The 20,579-nt window shown below is 54.6% G+C and overlaps 1 protein-coding gene across 7 annotated transcripts in view; it reads left to right on the forward strand.

Annotated features, from left to right (window-relative positions):
* Positions 1 to 20,579, forward strand: part of CDC14A (cell division cycle 14A) — a 68,811-nt gene that overhangs the window by 10,610 nt on the left and 37,622 nt on the right. For all 7 annotated transcript variants that reach the window (XM_079760877.1, XM_079760878.1, XM_079760874.1 and 4 more), the window contains exons 3-5: positions 3,284 to 3,359; positions 11,130 to 11,222; positions 20,279 to 20,358. In XM_079760877.1, coding sequence (XP_079617003.1) covers positions 3,284 to 3,359; positions 11,130 to 11,222; positions 20,279 to 20,358 — 249 coding nt within the window. The remainder of the gene's footprint in view (positions 1 to 3,283; positions 3,360 to 11,129; positions 11,223 to 20,278; positions 20,359 to 20,579) is intronic.

Here is a 20,579-nt window from a genome sequence, read left to right on the forward strand (position 1 = left end):
TGGAAGGTGCTTTTTCACTTATTCCAAAGGCACGTTAGCCTGGAGGCACGAGAACAAGGGCTGGGCTTGCTTGAGGCAAAGAGAAACCTTTTCCTAAAAAAGTTCCGTGTCTGGGACGTGACTACCCTCCGGGACCTGCCCAGCAGGAATTTAAGATCAGATCAGCTCGGAGGCTACTTTCCATAGAGCCTCCTTTTCACCTGCGATAAGACGTGTAAATGAAATACGGTCCTATACACCGAGTGGGCAGGTGATGGTGATCTCTGAACGCATGATCATCTGGCCACTCAGTGTATAGCCTACATAATAAAAGGCTAACATGCAAATTGTCCCCTCGATCAGGAGTTCGACCAGCAGGCAGGCCGGCCAACCGCCCATGTCCCCTCCCCTTGGCCAGGCTGGCTGGACCCCACGCATGCATGAATTCATGCACTGGGCCTCTAATATATATATATATACACACACATACACACACACACACACACACATATATATATATATATATATATATATATATACATATATATATATATATATCCTATATAATAAAAGGCTAACATGCAAATTGTCCCCTCGATCAGGAGTTCGACCAGCAGACAGGCCGGCCAACTGCCCATGTCCCCTCCCCCTGGCCAGGCTGGCTGGACCCCACCCATGCACGAATTCATGCACACACACACACACACACACACACTCTGAGTGGCCAGATTATTATGCGTTCAGAGATCATAATAATCTGGCCACTCGGTGTATAAAAGCCTGTAACACGCACAGCGGCCAGGGAGGCGACGTGATGCGGTATAATAGGAAGCGTGCAGGTAAGATCCTCTGCTGTCAGGAAGGAATTCAGAAGCCGCCGAACTCAGCAGCTTTTGGTAGGTAAGGCTGTGGAGGCCCCGACAGGCAAGGACACCAGTCCAGGGACCCGGAGCCGTCCAGTGGGGAGCAGACCCCCTCGCTTCCCCGATTCCCATCGGGTTCTCTGTGACGGATGTGGGGCTGGGGCGCCTCGTAGACGGGCCGTCCCTCGGTTGGTTGCACCGGGAGGGCTGAGGCAGAAACTCGGACGGTGCTTTGATCTTCGGTCAGTGTCTGTTGAGCAATTCCGGCTTTTTTGCAGCTTGCCTGTCCTGAGTTTCAGCCAGGTATGGGAGCGTTCTTGTCTGACTGGAGGGGTGCTGATAATCGCCCGGTGACAGGGAGACCGCTCGGCGGCGTGCGTGGCCCGGAGGGCTGGGCGGGTTAACGTCAGCCAAGTTTTACATGTACACGCCGGTGTCACGACCCTCTGCATCGGAGGCCGCTGCAGCTCAGCCGTGGTCACCCGGGAATAACACACTGGCGTGGCGTCTCCTTGGGCGGTGAGCGCCGTGTGGGTGAGGGAAGGGCGGTCCGCGGGCTTTGGGTAAAGACCCCGCCTGAGTGAGTGAGCGAGCAGACAAACGTCAGCAGGGCTGGGAGCACAGTGAAGAGTTGGCGTGCCTTGTTTTTCATCTGCTTATAAAGCAGTTACTTTTTTTTTTTTTTTTTTTGGTATTGTCAACATTCTCGGATTAATATGTAAACCGGCCCTTGAAGCCCATACGCTTTTAGTAACCAGTGTCACCCCAATACATTCAATAAACAAGTATGTTAACGGGCACTGCCTTGCTCAATGGGTGGTTGTACGTTTTGTGGGATGAATGAGTGTTGTTTGGACCGTAGCTCGTCTTTTGGCCGAGGAGTTGGACATTTTCAGACGAAACTGCTGGGATGGAACATAGGGTGGGTACCACAGTGCTCTAAGCAAAGATTCCTCCGGGAATGGGACCACTTGCAGCAGGGGTCCTCAAACTTTTTAAACAGGGGGCCAGTTCACGGTCCCTCAGACCGTGGGAGGGCCGGACTATAGTTTTAAAAAAACTATGAACAAATTCCTATGCACACGGCACATACCTTATTTTGAAGTAAAAAGACAAAACAGCAAAAACACCCGCATGTGGCCCGCGGGCCGTAGTTTGAGGACGCCTGGATTAGAGCTTGTTAACAACAACACCACCAGATCAACGCGGTGCGGGCCGTTGGCTCATTCGCTCGTTCCCATGGAGGCGGAGCGAGGGGCAGGGAGCAGGAGGGAGGCACAGGGGAGGAGAGCGAGAACGCTTCGTCTTGGGGTTGTAATGAGGAGCGTCACCCGTGACCGTTTCAGGGTGTCACGTGTTTGCAGGGACCCCGCCCCTCCAGCCAGTGATCTCTGTTCCCAGGTGAGACTGACGGACAAGCATCTCCCCCGCGTCACCCCGACTTCACTGCGCAGGCGCCCACCTCCCCCTTTGCTGGAGCCCTCCCCCAGTGATCTGTGGGGAACGGCCGGGTGGCTCCCTGGGGAGTGTGACCTGGCAGCTTCCTGGTGAGGCCGCCCAGAGGGCCATGCTGATCATGTCTGGCCTCCCCTGTGCGCTCCTCCTATTATTAATATTAGCTAGCTTTTAAAAAATGTATATTTTTTTAATTGATTTCAGAGAGGAGCGAAGGGGGGGAGAGAGAGAGAGAGAGGAACATCAATGAAGAGAGAGAATCATCTATCGGCTGCCTGCTGCACGCCCCCTGATGGGGATCGGGCCCGAAACCCCGGTGTGTGAACTGACGGGGAATGGAACTGGGGCCTCCTGGTCCGTAGGTCGATGCTCAGCGTCTGAGCCACGCCGGCCGGGCTCGCTAGCTTGTGAGGATGCTAACACAGGAGGTGGGAGCACCTATAGGTGCGAGGTTGAGCAGGGAGTGGAAGACGGAGAAGGCGGGTGCTGGCGTCCGGTCAGGAGCCGTTTTCCTCGGGGTTTTGGGGTGGTCTGCAGACTGACGACCGTGCCCTGGAGATGACGGGGTGGAGAGAGGGAGATGAGCCCGTGTGTGCACAGTACAGAGGCCGGGGAGAGTGAACAGAATGAACGGAGAGCGAGGTTTGCGTGGAGTAGTTGGAACCGGCACCCAGAGCCCACGAGCTTTGTGATAAGGAAACAAACCCGGCGAGCGGAGGCCACGTGCGTGTTGTGTTCGTGGGGTTCTCTCACCGCCTGGCGGGTGAAGGTCCTGGCCGGTCAGAGAGAGAAAAGGAGGGGAACTCAAGCTGTCCAGGCAGCTCCCCAACGGGAGACTGGTCCTTTGGGTTTCTGTGAATCGGTTGCAAACTGGCCCTTTTCCTGAAGGTAATGGAAATTCGATGGCAGCTTTAATGAGAAGAAAACGAGCACAGTGTGACTGAAAATCTCAGTTTCACTAACGCCCGTTTTTGTCTTAATCTCAGTTTCTATGCAGATTTCGGGCCCCTGAACCTGGCAATGGTGTACAGATACTGCTGCAAGCTGAACAAGAAGCTGAAGGTGAGTATTGTGGTGCTGCCCCCGCCTGGCCTCAACGCCCTGCACTGAGCTCTGGCCCACGGGAGGGGAGTGCGGCGCGCCCGTCGTGCGTTGAAATGGGTCCCCCCGGGTCCCCCCCAAAGGACATGCTGACCCCTTCCAGCTTCAGGATGCGTGGACATCGGAGCTGAGGGAAGTCAGTGTGCAGGGACCCGGGGAAGGAAGCACACAGCCTTTCGGTTGTCGCTCTGAGCCCCTCCGGTTCCCGCCCGGGTTGATGCTCCGGGCCCTCGCGTCTGCGCTGGCCTGGGTGCGGGGGGACGGGTGGAGGGGCTCAGCGTTCGCTGCTCGGCGAGAGTGCTGGAGCCTACGGTTTCCCGTCCGATCAGGAGTTAAATTTTTCCTGAATGTCGTCTCGGTAGCGTTAACAGCCAAGTAAGAGTGATGAACTAGCAGTCATCACGGAATTTGGGTCATATAGTCAACGCTGGTCTATTTTTTTAATATATTTTTATTGATGTCAGAGAGGAAGGGAGAGGGAGAGGGAGAGAGTGAACCACCCATGATGAGAGAGAATCATGGATCGGCTGCCTCCTGCACGCCCCCCACTGGGGATGAGCCCGAAACCCCGGCACATGTCCTGACTGGCAATAGAACCTGCAACCTTTTGGTGCACGGGATGGTGCTCAACCCACTGAGCCACACCAGCCGGGCTTTTGTTATTTGTTTTCTGTGTGTATGTTAGTAGGCATTTTATTCCCAATGGCCTTCATTTTAATTATGTTGGCTAGAATAGAAAATTCTCTATCAAACATCGGCTTCCGTTAAAAAACTAAAAACTAGAAACCACCATCACAAACAACCGCCCCCCCCCCCCCCGTTTCTTATTTTAAACTAGACATTAAAAAGTGTAAGTACAAGAGTTAAGTAGTAATGGGTTATAGTTTGCTATTTCCGGTCAATAGTTACCATAATGAGGGAAATAGAAGAAGGAAGGTTTATTAAAATGAGAACAGTTTGTAAATCTGTGTATGTTACTTAATGTAAACATGCCCTCGATGTTTGGTAGGCTAGATCAGCAGTTATTAATCTGATATTCCAAGGGAGTCAGAAGCTCCTGAAATTACAATCTAAGTGTTGCGTGCATTCACGTGTTTCTTCAGAGAAGGATTTACACCTTTTCAACCGGTTCTGAAAGGGATTGTTTGCACAGGCAGTGTTAACACTGGGCTAGACTGTACAAGAGTAGACTGTACTCACAGAGGACAAAGAAGTGGTTTTGAAAAACATATATTTTTATTGATTTCAGAGGGGACGGGAAAGGGAGAGATAGAAACATCAATGATGACAGAGAATCATGGACTGGCTGCCTCCTGCACGCCCCACACTGGGGATCGAGCCCACCACCCGGGCCTGTGCCCCGACCGGGAATCGAACCTTAACCCCCGGGTTCATAGGTCAGTGCTCCACCCCTGAGCCACACCGGCCGGGCAGAAGTGGTATTTTAAAAAAACAGAATACCTTCTTCAAACGTAGTCATTTAAGAAAATCTTTGTTACCGATTTAATAATCTGCAAGTTTTATAAAACATGATATGGCTCAACCAGCTTCTTCTAAAATAGTCAATACAGTTTTAACGATTGATTTCACTTTTCCCCGGAGAAAAATAAAACCCTAGCCGGGGGTGGAGGGGAAATCTAAGAGTATTACTGAGAAAAGGGGACATTCTAGGGCAGTGATTTAAAAAAAAACCCCAAAAGCCTGGTCTGATGAACCAACAGGCCAGTTACAGCCCTCCTGAGGACTATTTTCAAAGGCCGGAGAGCATATTGACAGAAATGTAATGGCAAACGTACAAAAGAGCCCACGGAGCCCGCTCAGGGCGGCATGAGGGGGCGGCACGGTGAAACGGACGATTGTGCTGAAGCACAGGTGCCCGGCAGATGGTGGGCCAGCCGTGTCCCTGATGCTGAGTGAATCAGCGCCGTAACCCTAGCTGGGGCCGCCCCGCCCCGATCGGGTGCTGGCACACAAAAGCCCTTTTGCTATCATGATCAGACCACCCTCTCGGTACAACCACAAAGACATGTTGAGATTTCCTCACGAGGTTATCTTCTGTTTCAGGTCATGGGCTTGGGGGCGGGGGGAAGGGAGCTACCTTCTGGAGGCAGTTCCTGTGGATTATGGAGGTGTCAGGGGTTCGAGGCAGCGTGAATTCACGTGGTAGGGAGCTCCCATGGAGTTTGCAAGACTTGGGACCCTTATGGCCATTCAGAAATCCCCAGCAAGAGGAACCCCCTCTTAAAAAAAGTATTTTTATTGATTTCAGAGAGGAAGAGAGAGAGAGAGAGACATCAATGATGAGAGAGAATCATGGATCAGCTGCCTCCTGCACGCCCCCCACTGGGGATCGAGCCTGCAACACGGGCATGTGCCCTGACCAGGAATCGAACCGTGACCTCCTGGTTCATAGGCCGACGCTCAACCACGGAGCCACGCCGGCCGGGCAAGGGGAACCCCTTTTGTAGAGCATCCCCACGTGCCGTGCCGTGGGCCGTAGGATCGTCCTGCTCCCAGGATGTTCGGGAGCCGCTTTTCTCTGATGTCTGACTCAGACGCTAACGGAGTGGGTCTGGAACAACATGGGCCGCCCGGGACGCCTTTTCCTTTCTGCCGAAACCACCCGCCCTGTCTGTCGCCTTGGAGCGCCGAGAAGACGTAAACCGTGCTTTGTTTTGTGTGCAGCCCAAGAAAACGTTCAAGAACGTCCCTTTCCTGGGCAAGTTGGAGGTAACCACACACAGGTGCTGGCTGCGCACAGGGGGCCCCGTTAGCACAGGTGATGGCTTTTGCAGTGAGATGACCGCTGTTGCTATGGAGACGCTGACGGCTGCGGCCCTGGCTGGGCTGGCCTGGTCCCCTGGAAGAGAAGGGCGCCTTGGTCACCGGGGCCCTGGGCTGTCACCCACTTAACTGATCTGCCCCCGGCTGAGCGCACTCGTGTGGGGTGCATGGGCTGCGCCTTTATTTTATTAGCATGTTACCAGCCCGTGCCGGAGTCTCCCTCAGCTCAGCTCAGCCAGGCGGAGGCACGACGTAAGGAAACACGGTGTCCTCCCCGCGCGACGGGCCGCCGTTCCGCACGGCACACGCCTCCCCGGAGGGACGGCACCGGCTGCTCTCCGCTGGCCGCGAACTCGTTTGTTCTCGCGTTTTGGCTTCGAGCTTCATCGCCTGCCTCCCCTTTAGGTTCTGAACGGCTCCGTGCTCTGTGACCTCTGTGACCTCCTGACCCGAGCATGGTGCGTGCATGTCACCAGCAGCCGAGGACGGCCATGTGGCCCGTCCCGCCCTCCGTCATGGAGTCGCCAGGCTGGTTTCCCACCAGGAGTGATCCCACTAGGACGCGGCCCGTCCCTTCCCGGGACAGGAAGTGCCTGTCTGGGGTCAAGGCCTCCACCTTGATTTACGCTGTTCTTCCTCGCCCTCAGGGGACTTTGGTTTACAAGTGCCATTAAGCGTGTGTGTGTGTGTGTGTGTGTGTGTGTGTGTGTGTGTGCCGTCGCGTACGCCTGTCCTGGTTCCCATGAGGGGGCCGAAGCTCTGCCTCTCGCTCAGGGACGCAGTGCGGGTGTGGGGATGTCTGGAGGTTTGAGGATGTGAATTGATAGATAGGCAATACGAAGTCCCACCTTTTATCTACTCTTTCTTTACCTTTTTAGAAAGTATATATGTTTATGGATTTCAGAGAGGAAGGGAGAAGGAGAGAGAGCAACATCAGTGATGAGAGAGAATCATGGATCAGCTGCCTCCTACACGCCTCCTCCTGGGGATGGAGCCCACAACCCGGGCATGTGCCCTTGATCAGAATCGAACCCAGGACCCTTCAGTTTGCAGAACGAGGCTCTATCCACTGAGCCGAACCGGCCAGGCTCTTTACCTTGCTGAACAATGACCGTACGTGTCATGAAGGTCACCCACTGGTCCTTGCTGGCCTGTTTGCAGCAGCCTTGGCCAGCATTTCTCCGTGTTGAGCATCAGATCGTCACCAGACTGAGCGCTTCCAGGCTAGTGCCTGGGGTTCCCCTGCTGCTGCGCTGCTCAGCCCTGTGCTTCACACACAACTTGGGCTCAGCTCTCGCTGACGGAACAAACACGACTGCCTCAGCCACCGTGACCCGCGCCCAGACTCAGCTAACGGGGAGCCTGGCTGCGTGCAGTCCTCAGACCTGTTTTGGGGGCATGGATGCTATTTTAAAAAATGGAATTTATGCTCAACATCAGCAGTTTATTTGTTTGTTTGTTTGAGAGAAACGTTGATGCGAGAGAGAAACACTGATCAGTTGCCTCCCATACGTGCCCAACCCGGGATTGAACCTGCAGTTGGCAAAATGTTTTGCTATAAAAGAGGTTTTGCTATAAAAGAGGTTTTATTATGCCTGAACATTTTCATTCAAGTGCCAGATGGTCTTCTGCTGAACGGTGTTGCTGGTGTAAGGCTGGGGCAGGGTGACCCAGGAGAGGGAGGCCTGGCCGGGGCTGGGCGGGAAATAAGACCACACGCACCATTTCCCCGTTGCCGTTCACCGTGCGTGAGTTTGCGTTCCTCCAGTAGGAATGGGTCTGGCTGTGTTCTGACCCGGGAGATACTGGCCTGGCTTCACAGGGCAGGTGTGCTTTTGAGGTTAACTGAGAAAAACACTTGAATTCCAAAAACGTCCAAGCAAGGTGAATGACAGGAGTTTTAAAACTTTTCCTAAGAATCAGATAGAAAACTCTTACTAAACAGGTCAGTTTCTGGGAGGTCCGCTGGTGACTGTCGTTAATGATACCGTGTTGTATATTTGAGAGTTGCTAGGAGAGAACATCTGAAAAGTTCTTATCACAAGAAAAAGAATTTTGTAAATTCGTGTGGTGGACGGCTGTTACACAAAGTCACGTACGTTCCCCCCGGGAGGCAGCTCCCAACAGGAGAGTCTAAAGCAGCGGCCGCCAACGTGGCCCGCAGGCCGCTGGCGGTCCGTGAGGTCCGGAAGGTTGGTGACCGCGGCTCTAAAGTAGTTAACATTTCTGGGTGGATGCTTGTGAGGGATTTTTTAAAAATCTGAAGTCATTTCTGAAAGATTCTAACGTTTAGGAAATTCTCCTAAAGTTCCTACCATTTTAACTTGTATCCTATTTAGTTAAAAAGTTAGTAGTTATACATTAAGAAGAAAGTTTTTTTTTTGAGGATTCTGCCTTCCAGCGTCATGGTTTCCGACTGAGAAGGCCTCTGTGTCCCGTATGCTTTAGAATAAGAGAACAATGAAAACCAAGCGACTGCAGAAAAGTTCAAAAACAAGCAAACAAAAAGGCCATGGGTGATGGACGATGACGGAAGTGTGAGTGTGTGCGTTCGGGCGAGGGGGCTTGTAAAATTAATGTAACCCCACAAGATTAAATGGTCGCAGGAGTTTGTTACGAAACCTGAGTTCTCCGTGGGAAAGGGCGTCCGCACGGACCACGCAGACTCCCAGGCGGACGCTGGTGCCTGCACCCCACGGTGTCCTCCGGGCGTCTGCGAGCGGGATCGCTGAGCCCTATGCCAGCCGGACCCGTGGTTAGACGGGGGCTGTCTTTAGGGGCTGGGGTGCCGAGGCCCTAGGAGATGCTTGGGTCTTAGGAAGCGTGGCTCCCTTTCTGGGAGTCAAACCGGACTTAGTGATGGCGAACAGTCAGTGGCAAAAACACACGAACAAATAATAAAACCAAAAAGCAAACGTCCAGCAGACAGACTCAGACTGAAGCGAGGAGGCCAGGCCAGCCCGCCAGCGGTGACCTCGAAGCCGTGAGATGCCCTCAGGCGCTAACCCGCTGAACTCCACGGAATGAAATGTACTTGCTCCCTTTTTATTTCCCGGGCACTTGGGGAGCCGGCCCGGAAATGGACCGGGGTGCTTCGAGGGGGACACTGCCTCTCGGAGTCCAGCCGCGAAGGACTGGCGTGTTCGGAACACGTGGGGCTTGCTTATCAGACACGCCCGGCTGGGCGGGAGGGCTCTGGCTGGGCTCCCGGGGCCCGTGTGAAAGCCAGGATGGGGCAGGCCTTCTTAGACGACTTCTGAGTTGGACGAGTTTCTCCTCCTGGTAGGACACGACACGGTAAAGCAAGCATGTCAAACTCAGAGGCGAACACGGGCCGAGTAAACGAGGCACGCCGCCGGGGGCCGCGAGTTCGACGTGCTTGGGGTTACGGAGGGCGGAGCGTTGAGCTCTGTTACCTCTCCAAGGGGTCTCTGAGTGCAGATGTTCTGTGTGGTGGTCAGTGTGTGAGGCATCGCAAGCTGCTTTACCGTCAGTGCGAGTTTATGGGTAAGAATTGCGACTTTCGTGTCTGTATCGTGAGAACCGTTTGTCAAAATGCTGTCACTTTGGGTCCTGGCTGGTGTTGCTCAGTGGTCAGAGCGTTGGCCCTCGCACTAACGGGTCTCGGGTTTGATTCCCGGTCAAGGGCACGGACCTGGGTTGTGGGTTCGCTCCCCACCCCTCGTTGGGGTGTGTACGGGAGGCAACCAGTGGATGTGTATTTCACACATCGATGTCTCTCTCTCTCTCTCTCTCTCTCTCTCCCCCTTCCACTTTCAAGAAAAAACAATGAAAAAAATATCCACTAGTGAGAATTAACAACAAAAAATACAATAATGTTGGAAATGAGGAAATTGAGAGGCTCTTACTGAGCTCCATGTTTTATGTTTGAGTTCTGATGAACACTTTGATTTCGCTTTAACAGGCCTTTTCATTTGCACAGTCTTTCCCGTTTGGCATGTACACACACACCGTGTTGCTCATTTTGGGTTTAGCTTGAACGCTTGAGCATGTAGCATATTGCCTGGCATACAGCAAGTGCTCAATACCTGTTTGAATATGTGAATTTATACCCAGCTGCTGTAGTAAGATGTCTGCTGATATAATCCCGTCGATGGTTCATCTTTTTCTATTAACCATTTACACTGATTATGGCCAGATGATGATGATCTCTGAACGCATAATAATCTGGGCACTCAGTGTATACATATATATTTTAGAGGCCCGGTGCATGAATTCGTGCATGGGTGGGGTCCGGCCAGCCTGGCCAGGGGGAGGGGACATGGGCGGTTGGCCAGCCTGCCTGCTGGTCGAACTCCTGATCGAGGGGACAATTTGCATGTTAGCCTTTTATTATATAGGATATACACTGAGTGGCTAGATTATCATGCGTTCAGAGATCACCATCATCTGGTCACTCAGTGTATTTCCAGATCATGAAGAGGGGCTTTGCATAGGACACGTTAGAAAGAAAACATTAGTGTGGTGCTCTCGTTAACGTGGGCATTTACACGTTAAAGAGGGAAATGGACTGGCGGGCACATGTCAAAACCGACTATATAATGTGCTCGGCAGAGACCGCTCTTCCGGGCGTGTGGGGGCATGTGGGACGTGAAAAAGGGCTTTACATGGAAGATCAAGAGTAAATCTTCAGAAATGGTTTCTGCTGATGAAGATGCTCATTAGTAACTCAGCTATGTCCCATGTATGCGTCTGCTTTCCTGGAGAGACACATACATGGTCAATGCCAGTTCTTCCAGCGTGAGGAGCTGCAAAAAGTCCGAGCTAGGAGCCCTCCCCGCCTCGACTCTCAGGTTCAGACGCCGTAGAAACCCCAGGTGTGCTGGTTCCCCAGGGGCCCGCCTCGGCGAGGTGAGAGAGGGTGTGTCTTGCATCTGTCACCCTGTCGCTGTGGCCACCCTAACTCTCTCTCCCCTCTCTCTCTAGTCCTACAGTTTGTCAAGAAAGAAAATAGTGCATTACACCTGCTTTGACCAGCGAAAAAGAGCGAACGCAGCGTTCTTGATAGGTGCCTACGCCGTAAGTACGGGGTGGCGGCTGCTCTCGGTAACGGGTGCTGACGCTGGCCCCTCTGTCCCCTGTCCGCAGCCTGCGGGGGGGGGGGGGGGCGGTCGGGATTCTCGGCAGCTTGGGAGCTGATGGGATGGAGAGAGTGGACCTGGTACCGATGGGCTGTTCCCTGTGGGGTTTTATTTTCGTAGCCGATGGCAGAATCGCGGAACCGCGGTGTGTGGCTGGGATTCCAGGGCTGTGCAGGTGTTAGAACAAAAAGCATACCCAGAGAGGATATTTCCAGGAAAAAAAAATATTAAAGGGCTGTTGAAATGTTCCTTTTTTTGGATAGAAGGAAATTCTAGAGAGAACGGGAAGGCTGATGATAATTGTTTTTACCTGCCCATTTATTCCTCTATCAAGTAGGGCCAGTGGTCGGCAAACTCATTCGTCCACAGAGCCAAATATCAACAGTACAACGATTGAAATTTCCTTTGAAAGCCAAATTTTTAAAACTTAAACTTCTTCTAACGCCACTTCTTCAAAATAGAATAGCTCAGGCCGTGGTATTTTGTGGAAGAGCCACACTCAAGGGGCCAAAGAGCCACATGTGGCTCGCGAGCTGCAGCTTGCCGACCACGGAAAGTAGGCAAACCCATCAGAAACCCTGCCTGTGTTACAACCATCCCAATAACTAGATGAACCTTCTCAAAGATCACTTGGATGAGACGTTTCGCCCTCTGTGAGCACTGAAAGGTCAACGTGCGTTCCACGAGAACATGCGTGCAACTGAGTTTGGATGTGACCGTTTCTAGAATTTTCTGTAACGTGCTGGGCTGGGGCAAAATCTCGGGAGGACAAGCCCTCGGGACTTCAACCACATCTGTGACCTCGAAGAGCTTTTTGGGGACGAGGGATAGCCAGGTGGGAAGAGGCTGGGGGTCAGGCTGGGACAGAGGCGTCCCTGCCCGTCATCCTTGGGGGAGGGTCCAGCGCCTCCTGAAGACCTTGACGAGGGAGGCTGGGCTCCCAGACATCCCACTGCCCCGGGGACCTCAGCCGCGGGGTACAGCCCCGCCGTGTGCGGGGGGCCTGTCAGCTGGGGCAGGTGCAGGCTGAGCACGGGGACCAGGTGATGGGCGGACGCAGCCCGGAGGCCTCGGGCGTCCCTCGTGGTGCCTCCGTCCCTCGCTCTGTGGGCACAGCCTGGCTGTGGCACGAGGAGTCCTGAGCGTGAACCAGGAAAGCGCCTCCTCGCTCGTGTGGCTCTGAGAGGCGGGGAGAGCTGCGCCGTCGCCCGGCTTCGTTCGGTTTCCTTATCTGTAAAACGAGAGCGGGGATACGATGGCCTCTGAGTTTCCTCCCGATTCCGAGGAGACCGGGATGGTGTGCAGCGCCGGCCGGGCGGTGGCTTTTGCTTTAAGAGCAGCCCCGGCCAGCAGGCTGCGGGCGGGAGCGCCCGGGGCGCCCGGGAGCCGCGTTTGCAGGCATCCTCCCTGCTCCCTTCTGGGGGCTGGTTACTGCTCCCCCGAAACTGACCATCGCCATGTGTTCTTCCTTCTCGCCACAAACCTCCTACCCCCCTAGTCCTGGCCTTCTGTTGTCGTTAACCCTCCCCCCGGGATATCTTCCCGTGATTTATAGAGAGAATGGAAGGGAGGGGAGAGACGGAGAGAGAGAAAAACATCGAAGTGAGAGAGACACATCGATGGGTAGCCTCCCTCACGCTCCCCGACCAGGGCCAGGGATGGAGCCTGCAATGGAGGTATGTGCCCTTGACCGGAATTGAACCCGGGACCCTTCTGTCTGTGGGTCGACGCTCTATCCACTGAGCCAAACCGGCCAGGGCAGTAAATAAGTGGACTCCCGTCAGCAACGTGCTGAGTCAGAGGATACTGTCATGGTGACTTCTCTCCTTCCTCGCCTCACTCGTCAGTCGTTTAGGCAGCTCTGCCTCCAAACGTATCGCTGCCACGTGGTGATTGCCGTCCGCGAGCCGGCCCTGCCGCCGCTCACCGGGACGCCAGCCCGGCGCCACACCCTCTTACACCCCCTCCTTTGTCCGGGGTCAGAGGGACCCTTTACAGGCACAAAGGAAATCGTGTCACTGCCCCGTGTCAGCTCCGTCTAGGATGCTCCGTTCTTGGCATAAAGTCCGACCTCTTTACCGGTGCCATGAAGATCCCTGACCCGGCCTGTCTACCTCTGATCTCCTCGCTCACGATCCTCCCCCCAGCCCTGGCCGGCGTGGCTCCGCTGGTTGGGCGTCGTCCGGTACACGGAAAGGTTGTTGGTTTGATTCCCAGCCAGGACCCATGCCAGGCTCCATCCCTGGCAGGAGGCAGCTGATGGATGCTTCACTCTCACATCCATGTCACCCTCTCCCTCAACAAAATGTGAAGATCTTTGAAAAAGACAGATGCTCCCGTCCCTGTGGCCTCCCCCATGGAGTCCCGAGCGCGCTCCCAGCAGAGGCCTCGCCGGCTCTGTTCCCCCCGCAGCGCCTCACCCCAGCCCTCGGCGCCCCTGGTTCCTTCTGACGGTCCCTCCCCGAGATCCTCCTCTCCGGTGTCCCTGCTCCCGCCTCCCGTCACCCGCTGCCCGTGGCTGCTCCGTTTTCTCCGTCGCGCCGCGTCTGGGGCTGTCTGAGTCGTGTACGTGTTTGCTTGTTGATTATCTCTTTCCCGGACTAGAAGGCGGGGGCCTTGTTGGTTTCAGGCATTGCTGTGTCTGGGAGGCGGTAAAACATTCAACCAGGGGTCAGGGCCTTCCCCGACTGGCCGCGGGCCGCCACGGAGCCGTCCTGCCGTGCTGAGCCATGGGGCCGTCCGGGGTCGGGGCGTCCCAGGAGAGAGATGCGGTGCGGCCGGTGTGGGAGGGGTGGGTGCTGCCGGGCTGCGGAACGAGGGGGCTATTTCAGTGTCTGGACGCTGAGCAGCGAGCTTAGAACTGTGCCTGGCACATCGCAGGCGCTTCGTAAACATCGAGCGAGTGAGTGACAGAGGGAATGACCCAACAGGAAAGAAGGAAGGAAGGTCACGTCAGAGGAAAACTCTGAAAGCGATCCAATTGGAGGTAAAGCCTAGTTAACACGCGTCATCATACATAGTTACCTGCTTTTTTTCTTGTGATGATTCCTGACCCGTGTTAAGTGTATGGCCCGTGGAATTAGGCACATTCACAGTGTGGTGCAGCCACCAGACCTTTCTTTTTTTTTTTTTTTTTTAAATATGTTTTTATTGATTTCAGAGAGGGAGAGAGAGAGAAACCATCAATAATGAGAGATTGATCGGCTGCCTCTTGCAGGCCCCCCACTGGGGATCGAACCCACAACCCGGGCATATGCCCTGACCGGGAATTGAACCGTGAACTCCTGGTTCATAGGTCAACGCTCAGCCCCTGAGCCACGCCGGCTGGGCCACCAGCGCTTGTTCTGAGTGTGCCGTCGCCTGGCAGCCGGGCACCTCCCGGGCCAGGCCGGGCTGTGGTTTCCTGCCGGATCACACATGCGAGTCCCTCCCAGATGCACCCGTGTTTCTGTTCCCTCCCCTCTGCGTGGGGGAGGGCCTTCTTATGTTTGACATCGGGGCCGTCGTGAGGATGAAGAAGGAGATGAAATGGAGGATGGGGTGCCCAGCAGGAAACCCGCAAACCCCTCTGTGTGGGCGATGCCGCCCCGCGGAGGCCAGCGCGGTGCTCTGTGGCCTGCTCCTGGGCAGGGAGGAGAGGCGCAGGGCCCGGGCAGCTTCCGGTCCCCAGTTCCTTCCTGTCACAGCGTGACGGGCGAGAATGCATTTGTGATCATCGCTTGCAAGTGGGCGAGACGGGCGCGCGCCCTGGCGGTGTTTTTGGTGGCTTTAAAGAGGTCAGGCCCCCTAAAGCCACACAGACGGTGCAGAGGGAGCTCTCTGAGTCTGCAGCCGGGGGAGGGGGCGCTGTCTTTGATTCCGTTCAGCTGGGGGCGAGGAGAATGCTTTTCATCCGCCGAAGGGTCGCTCCTCACGTTTAACGGAACAAACGCATCTTTCCAGGAATGTTTGGTTTCTGTTCTCCTTTTGGGTCCTCATAACAAGCCTCGTCTGTGCTGTAAATAAGCTCTCAGCACCCGGCCCACGTGGCTCAGGGGTTGGGCATCGACCTATGAACCAGGAGGTCAGGGTTCGATTCCCGGTCAGGGCACAGGCCCGGGTTGTGGGCTCCATCCCCAGTGGGGGGCGTGCAGGAGGCAGCAGATCCATGATTCTCTCTCATCATGGATGTTTCTATCTCTCTTTCCCTCTACCTTCCTCTCTGAAATCAACAAAATATATATATATATATTTAGAAAGCTCTCAGATTTACACACGCACACGCACACGCACTGTATTCAGTACTAGCACACTGTATAAGCTTCCAGCAGCTTGCTCACGCCTTTTTTTGAACCTTATTAGCGGCCTGGAGAAATCACTGACTTGCTCCATGGAAGAGCTTCTGTGCATTTGTTTCACGGACGCACTGAGTTGAGGCGGGTTTCTGGAAGCGGCGAGGTCTCCTGCAGCCGTGATTGGAAGGGGCGGGAGTTCCCAGCAGCCTCGGGGAAGGTGGGTGGACTTCCGTCCGTTGTGCCTTTATCGGGTCTGTGGGCAACGCCTCTGCTGGTCGGGTTTCCGTCACTTCTCCGTAGGCTGACGTCGCCTTCGCGGGTTTCAGGCCTACGGTGTGGACATTAGTGGACGAAAGTATTCAGGGAGCATGGTTGCTGCTTTCAAAAGTGTATATAGCCTGGCCAGTGTATAATAAAAAAAATATAAAAAAAGTAAAACCTACATCTACACGAGAAAACCATCATTATAATAGTGGAATAAGCAGTCTAAAATGTATGTGTTTTTCCTGATGTCAGAGAGGAAGGGAGAGGGAGAGATAGAAACATGAATGATGAGAGAATCATGGATTGGTTGCCTCCTGCACACCTCCTACTGGGGATGGAGCCCCCAACCCAGGCATGGGCCCTGACCGGGAATCCAACCGTGACCTCCTGGTTCATAGGTCGATGCTCCACCGCTGAGCCATGCTGGGCCAGGCTAAAAGTGTGTTAACTCTGAAGAATGATTAATTCCACAGTGTTCTCGAAGGACAGTTCTGTCATGTCGCCAAGCACTTTGGGCGAGGGCACCAGGCTCCAGCCCCGCCCTGCGGACGCCCGACCGGCACCCACCGCCCCCTGTGCCCCGCCCTCGCCAGGCAACGGCTCTGTAAACACGCGGAGGGAACAGCCCGTTCCTTGTCGGGGCTTCATTGTTGGTTTCCTATTCTCGAGTCGCCTCCGAGAAGAGGAGCCTCCGTGTGTGCGGGCCCAGATGGGAGATTCGGTTCCCATGCCCTCTGGCCTCTGTCTTAGGCGTGCGGATAACATCTCACCTACAGACTCCCTCAGTTTGAAAAGGAACACGCTGGCTTCTTTTGGGTCCCTGGGGAACATGCTCCAGTTACTAAATGAATACGTGGGTTGTCTGGTCTACCCCCCCTCTTCTCCCCCCAACCCCCCACCCCCCGCCGTCCTGGGAGATGCTAGGCCTCTGCGAGTGGTCCTGATCCATGGGAAGGCAGCCCCCCTCGGTCTCCCTGCCCCCCACCCTGCCGGGTCCCCCCCCCCCCCCCCCCGGTCAGCTTGGAGGCCTTCCTCCTGTGTAACTCAGTCTCTTTATTTACTTTTTAATGTTTTTAATGACTTTTCAGAGAGAGGGATAGAAACATCAATGATGTGAGAGAATCATGGGTTGGCTGCCTCCTGCACGCCCCCCACTGGGGATTGAGCCCCCAACCCGGGCCTGTACCCTGATGGGGCATGGAACCGTGACCTCCTGGTTCATGGGTTGATGCTCAACCCCTGAGCCACGCCGGCCGGGCCAGAGAGTCTTTTGACTTTTCTCCTTCCCCGTTCTTCCCCGTCATTTCTCTGTTTACATCAAGAAAACCTTTCTCCTGTGACGGCTGTCCTGCCCGCCAGGCCTCAGGTTTGGAGTCAGTCCTGAACACAATGCCAAGTGTTGGGGAAAGCAGTGCATTTGGAAGGTGCTGGAGATGTCAGAAAGAGTCAATCCAAGCATGTGAAATCATCCAGGGTTCACGCTAGAGGTATTATCCACAGGCTCATTGATTTCCTCATGCTTTTTCTTGTTTTAAAATTAAAATAAGAAAAATGTATTGGGGTGGCTTGGCTAACAAAATGTACAGGTTTCAAGTCTACATTTCTGCGCTACGTCATCTGTACGTTGCCTTGTGCGCCCACCACCCAAGGGCGTCTTCCTCCCCGCACACGTGTTCAAGACTGTTGGCGAGGGGGCCATTCATTCTTGTCCTGCTTCCATTGACGGCCATTCAGTGCAGCCGGGTAAGCAGGCTGGTACCGTGCGGCTGGTACCGTGCGGGCTGGTACCGTGCGGCTGGTACCATGCGGGCTGGTACCGTGCGGCTGGTACCGTGCGGCTGGTACCGTGCAGGCTGCTTTACACGTCCAGTCGCATTGCTGATTCGCACTCAGACTTCCGATGGAGTTCGCAGGTGCTTGCTGGCCGCTGAGGACCTTCTTCATTTCCGCGAGCGCTTAGAACAGCAGTAGAATCAGTCGCCCATTTGAAGAGTGGTCGCCTTTCTCCTATTTTTTTAAATTGAATACAGACATTGTTTTCCCAGTCACGGGTCATAATGGGAGGAAATGATTAAGAAGAAAAATGTGGCTAAAAATAAGAAAACCAAACATGCTGTGGTGCTGGCGTACGACGGCAAGACGGCGAGGACGGGAGGCCGCACAGTCTGAGAAGCGCCGTCTCGGGAACCCAGGACGAGACTAAAATGAAAGTTTACGTTTTAAGTCTTCGCTGAATTTCTCACCCATAGTGGTTTTTCTTTTTTTTAAACCCGTAAAGAATGTCAGTGAGTTTATTTGAGCCAAACTGTTGACAATGGCTGGAAGCAGAATCTCAACCTGTTGGGACGGTGCTCCGGAGAACGGCGGTTTTTCGTCTCGTGTTATTCATTACAACCCAAGGGGGGGACGCAAGGGGGTTCATGAACTCCGCTGGTGACAGATCAGGGAGGCGGGAGAGAGCAAAGCGGGGACACCATGGCGTTTCTTCCAGCTGTTCATCCCGTGGACTCCGTGGCTCCTCTGCGGGCGGCGGGTGATTAATTTCCTCCTCTCCAAGCACACGGCCTGGTCAGCTTGTTTTGCTCAGAGAGGTTCACGTGGGGAAACGGGCGTCGCATCCGCTCTCTTCTGGGTACACGGTACCTTGCTGGGTAGAGACGCGGGCCTCCTGGGATCTGAGGGGATTCCGACAACGGACGTGGTAACACGGGCCAGCGCCTGGTTTGGGGGTTGCTGACGCTGAGGTCCACGTCTGTACTTGAACCCGAGAAGGTTGAGCTCAGTGGTGGCCCGTGGGTAGTGGTCTGGGTCTGTGGGTGGTGGTCTGGGTCTGTGGCCATCATGGGATATTTATTTATTTATTTATTTATTTATTTATTTAGGTCTTTTTTTTTATTGTTTAAAGTATTACACATAGTAGTGCATATATCTCCTTTTTATTCCCCATTGACCTTCCCCCAGCCTCCCCTACCCGCTGTCGCATGCCCTCACATCATTATGACCTCAGGTGTTGGTGTTTGTATACACGGCCAGCCCTTAGGGCTGGGGAGTCAGACATCCTAACCGCTGTGGGTCCGGAGGCCCATGGACACACGGGGTGAAACGGAGGAAAAAGTGTTTGGGGACCAAAGTTCATCTCCGTTCTACCTCGGGGATTAAGGAGCCAAATCAGTCACTTTCCGAGAACTGTGCCTGCCACCTGGAGAGCTTATATTTTTTAAAGAATTATTTCATTTTTTAGATCCTCACTGAGGATATGTCTTTAAAAAAATTATTTTTAGAGACAGAAGAAGGGACGGGGAAGGAGGCGGGGGGGAGAGAAACATCGATCGGTTGCCTCCCACACGTGCCCCTCGGGGACGGAGCCCACAGCCCAGGATGAGTGCTGACCGGGAATCGAACCTGCAGCCTCTGGGCCGAAGCTCCAACCAGCTGAGCAGCTGGCCAGGGCTCCCTCTCCCTTAATCGGAGGCAGAGCCATGACACATGAGAATCCATGACACATTTTCTCCTGAAACATGGCACCTGGTATTTTAATGACCCCGGCGTGCGTGCACTCAGCAACGCCCTCATTTGTGGGCGCCGCCCCCACCTCTCCCACGCCCCCCTCAGCCGTGTGGAAGGCCATTGCCCTCACCTGCCCCGGAGCCTTCCTGGAATTGCGAGGGCCTCGCGGGGTTTCACTTTGCACTTATGAATAATTGAGCCCTGGGATAAAAATAAAAACAAGGCTCATTTTCCCGTGGAGCAAGGGTCATGCGTGCTCAGCCATGCAGGTAAGAGCAGGGGGCCGGGGCGGCCGCCTCCCTCCTGCGAAAGGACGTGGGTTTGCTCTGCTCAGGAGGTTGTGTGAGCTTTAATGGTCTAACCAGCACCATCACCTCGAGGCGGCCCTCCTGCGAGGGCCAGGGGGCCAGGTGGTCTGCGGTGAGCACAGAGTACCGTCAGCGACGCACAGTGTTCTGCTCCCAGAGGGGACCCACCCCCCATGACATCTGTGTGTGTGTGTGTGTGTGTGTGTGTGTGTGTGTGTGTGTGTGTGAATATATATTTTTATTGATTTCAGAGAGGAAGGGAGAGGGAGAGAGAGAAACATCAATGATGAGAGACAATCGATAGGCTGCCTCCTGCACGCCCCCTGTGGGGGATCGAGCCCGCAACCCGGGCCTGTGCCCTGACAGGGAATCGAACTGTGACCTCCTGGTTCCTAGGTCGACGCTCACCACTGAGCCCTGCCGGCCGGCTCCGGGTCTGCCTTCTGTCCCCAGGCTCTCAGCCGCCCTTACAAAGCCAGGGGCTGACAGGACACGTGGGCAGCCCCGTTGCTGTCTAAAGGTCCCCACGATCCCCTGACTCTTGCCCCTCAAAGAGCAGGAGGTGGGCTGCCCACGCGGTGAGCCGTTTCGCTCCGTGCCGTCCTGGGCGCGATCTGAGCGCCGCTGTTTGTCTGCCGCAGGTCATCTACTTGAAGAAGACTCCAGAAGAAGCCTACAGAGCGCTCCTGTCCGGCTCCAACCCCCCCTACCTCCCATTCAGGTACGGCGCCGCGCGCGAGGGACGGGGCGGGAGCGCCTTGCCGGGCAGCTCGCTGCTGTCCAGTGGGGTTATTGGCTTGAATTGTCTCCTGACGGTGACCATGATGTTCCGTGGAGGGAAGCGAGATGGTGGTTTTTATTATTTCCTTTTTGCCCAGTTTCCTCCCTCCGCCCCAATCTAGTAAGACAGAACAGCTTTCTCCTTTTAGGATTAATTTTCCC

Source organism: Cnephaeus nilssonii (assembly GCF_951640355.1).
Source record: "Cnephaeus nilssonii genome assembly, chromosome: 21".
NCBI classification, from domain to species: domain Eukaryota; kingdom Metazoa; phylum Chordata; class Mammalia; order Chiroptera; family Vespertilionidae; genus Cnephaeus; species Cnephaeus nilssonii.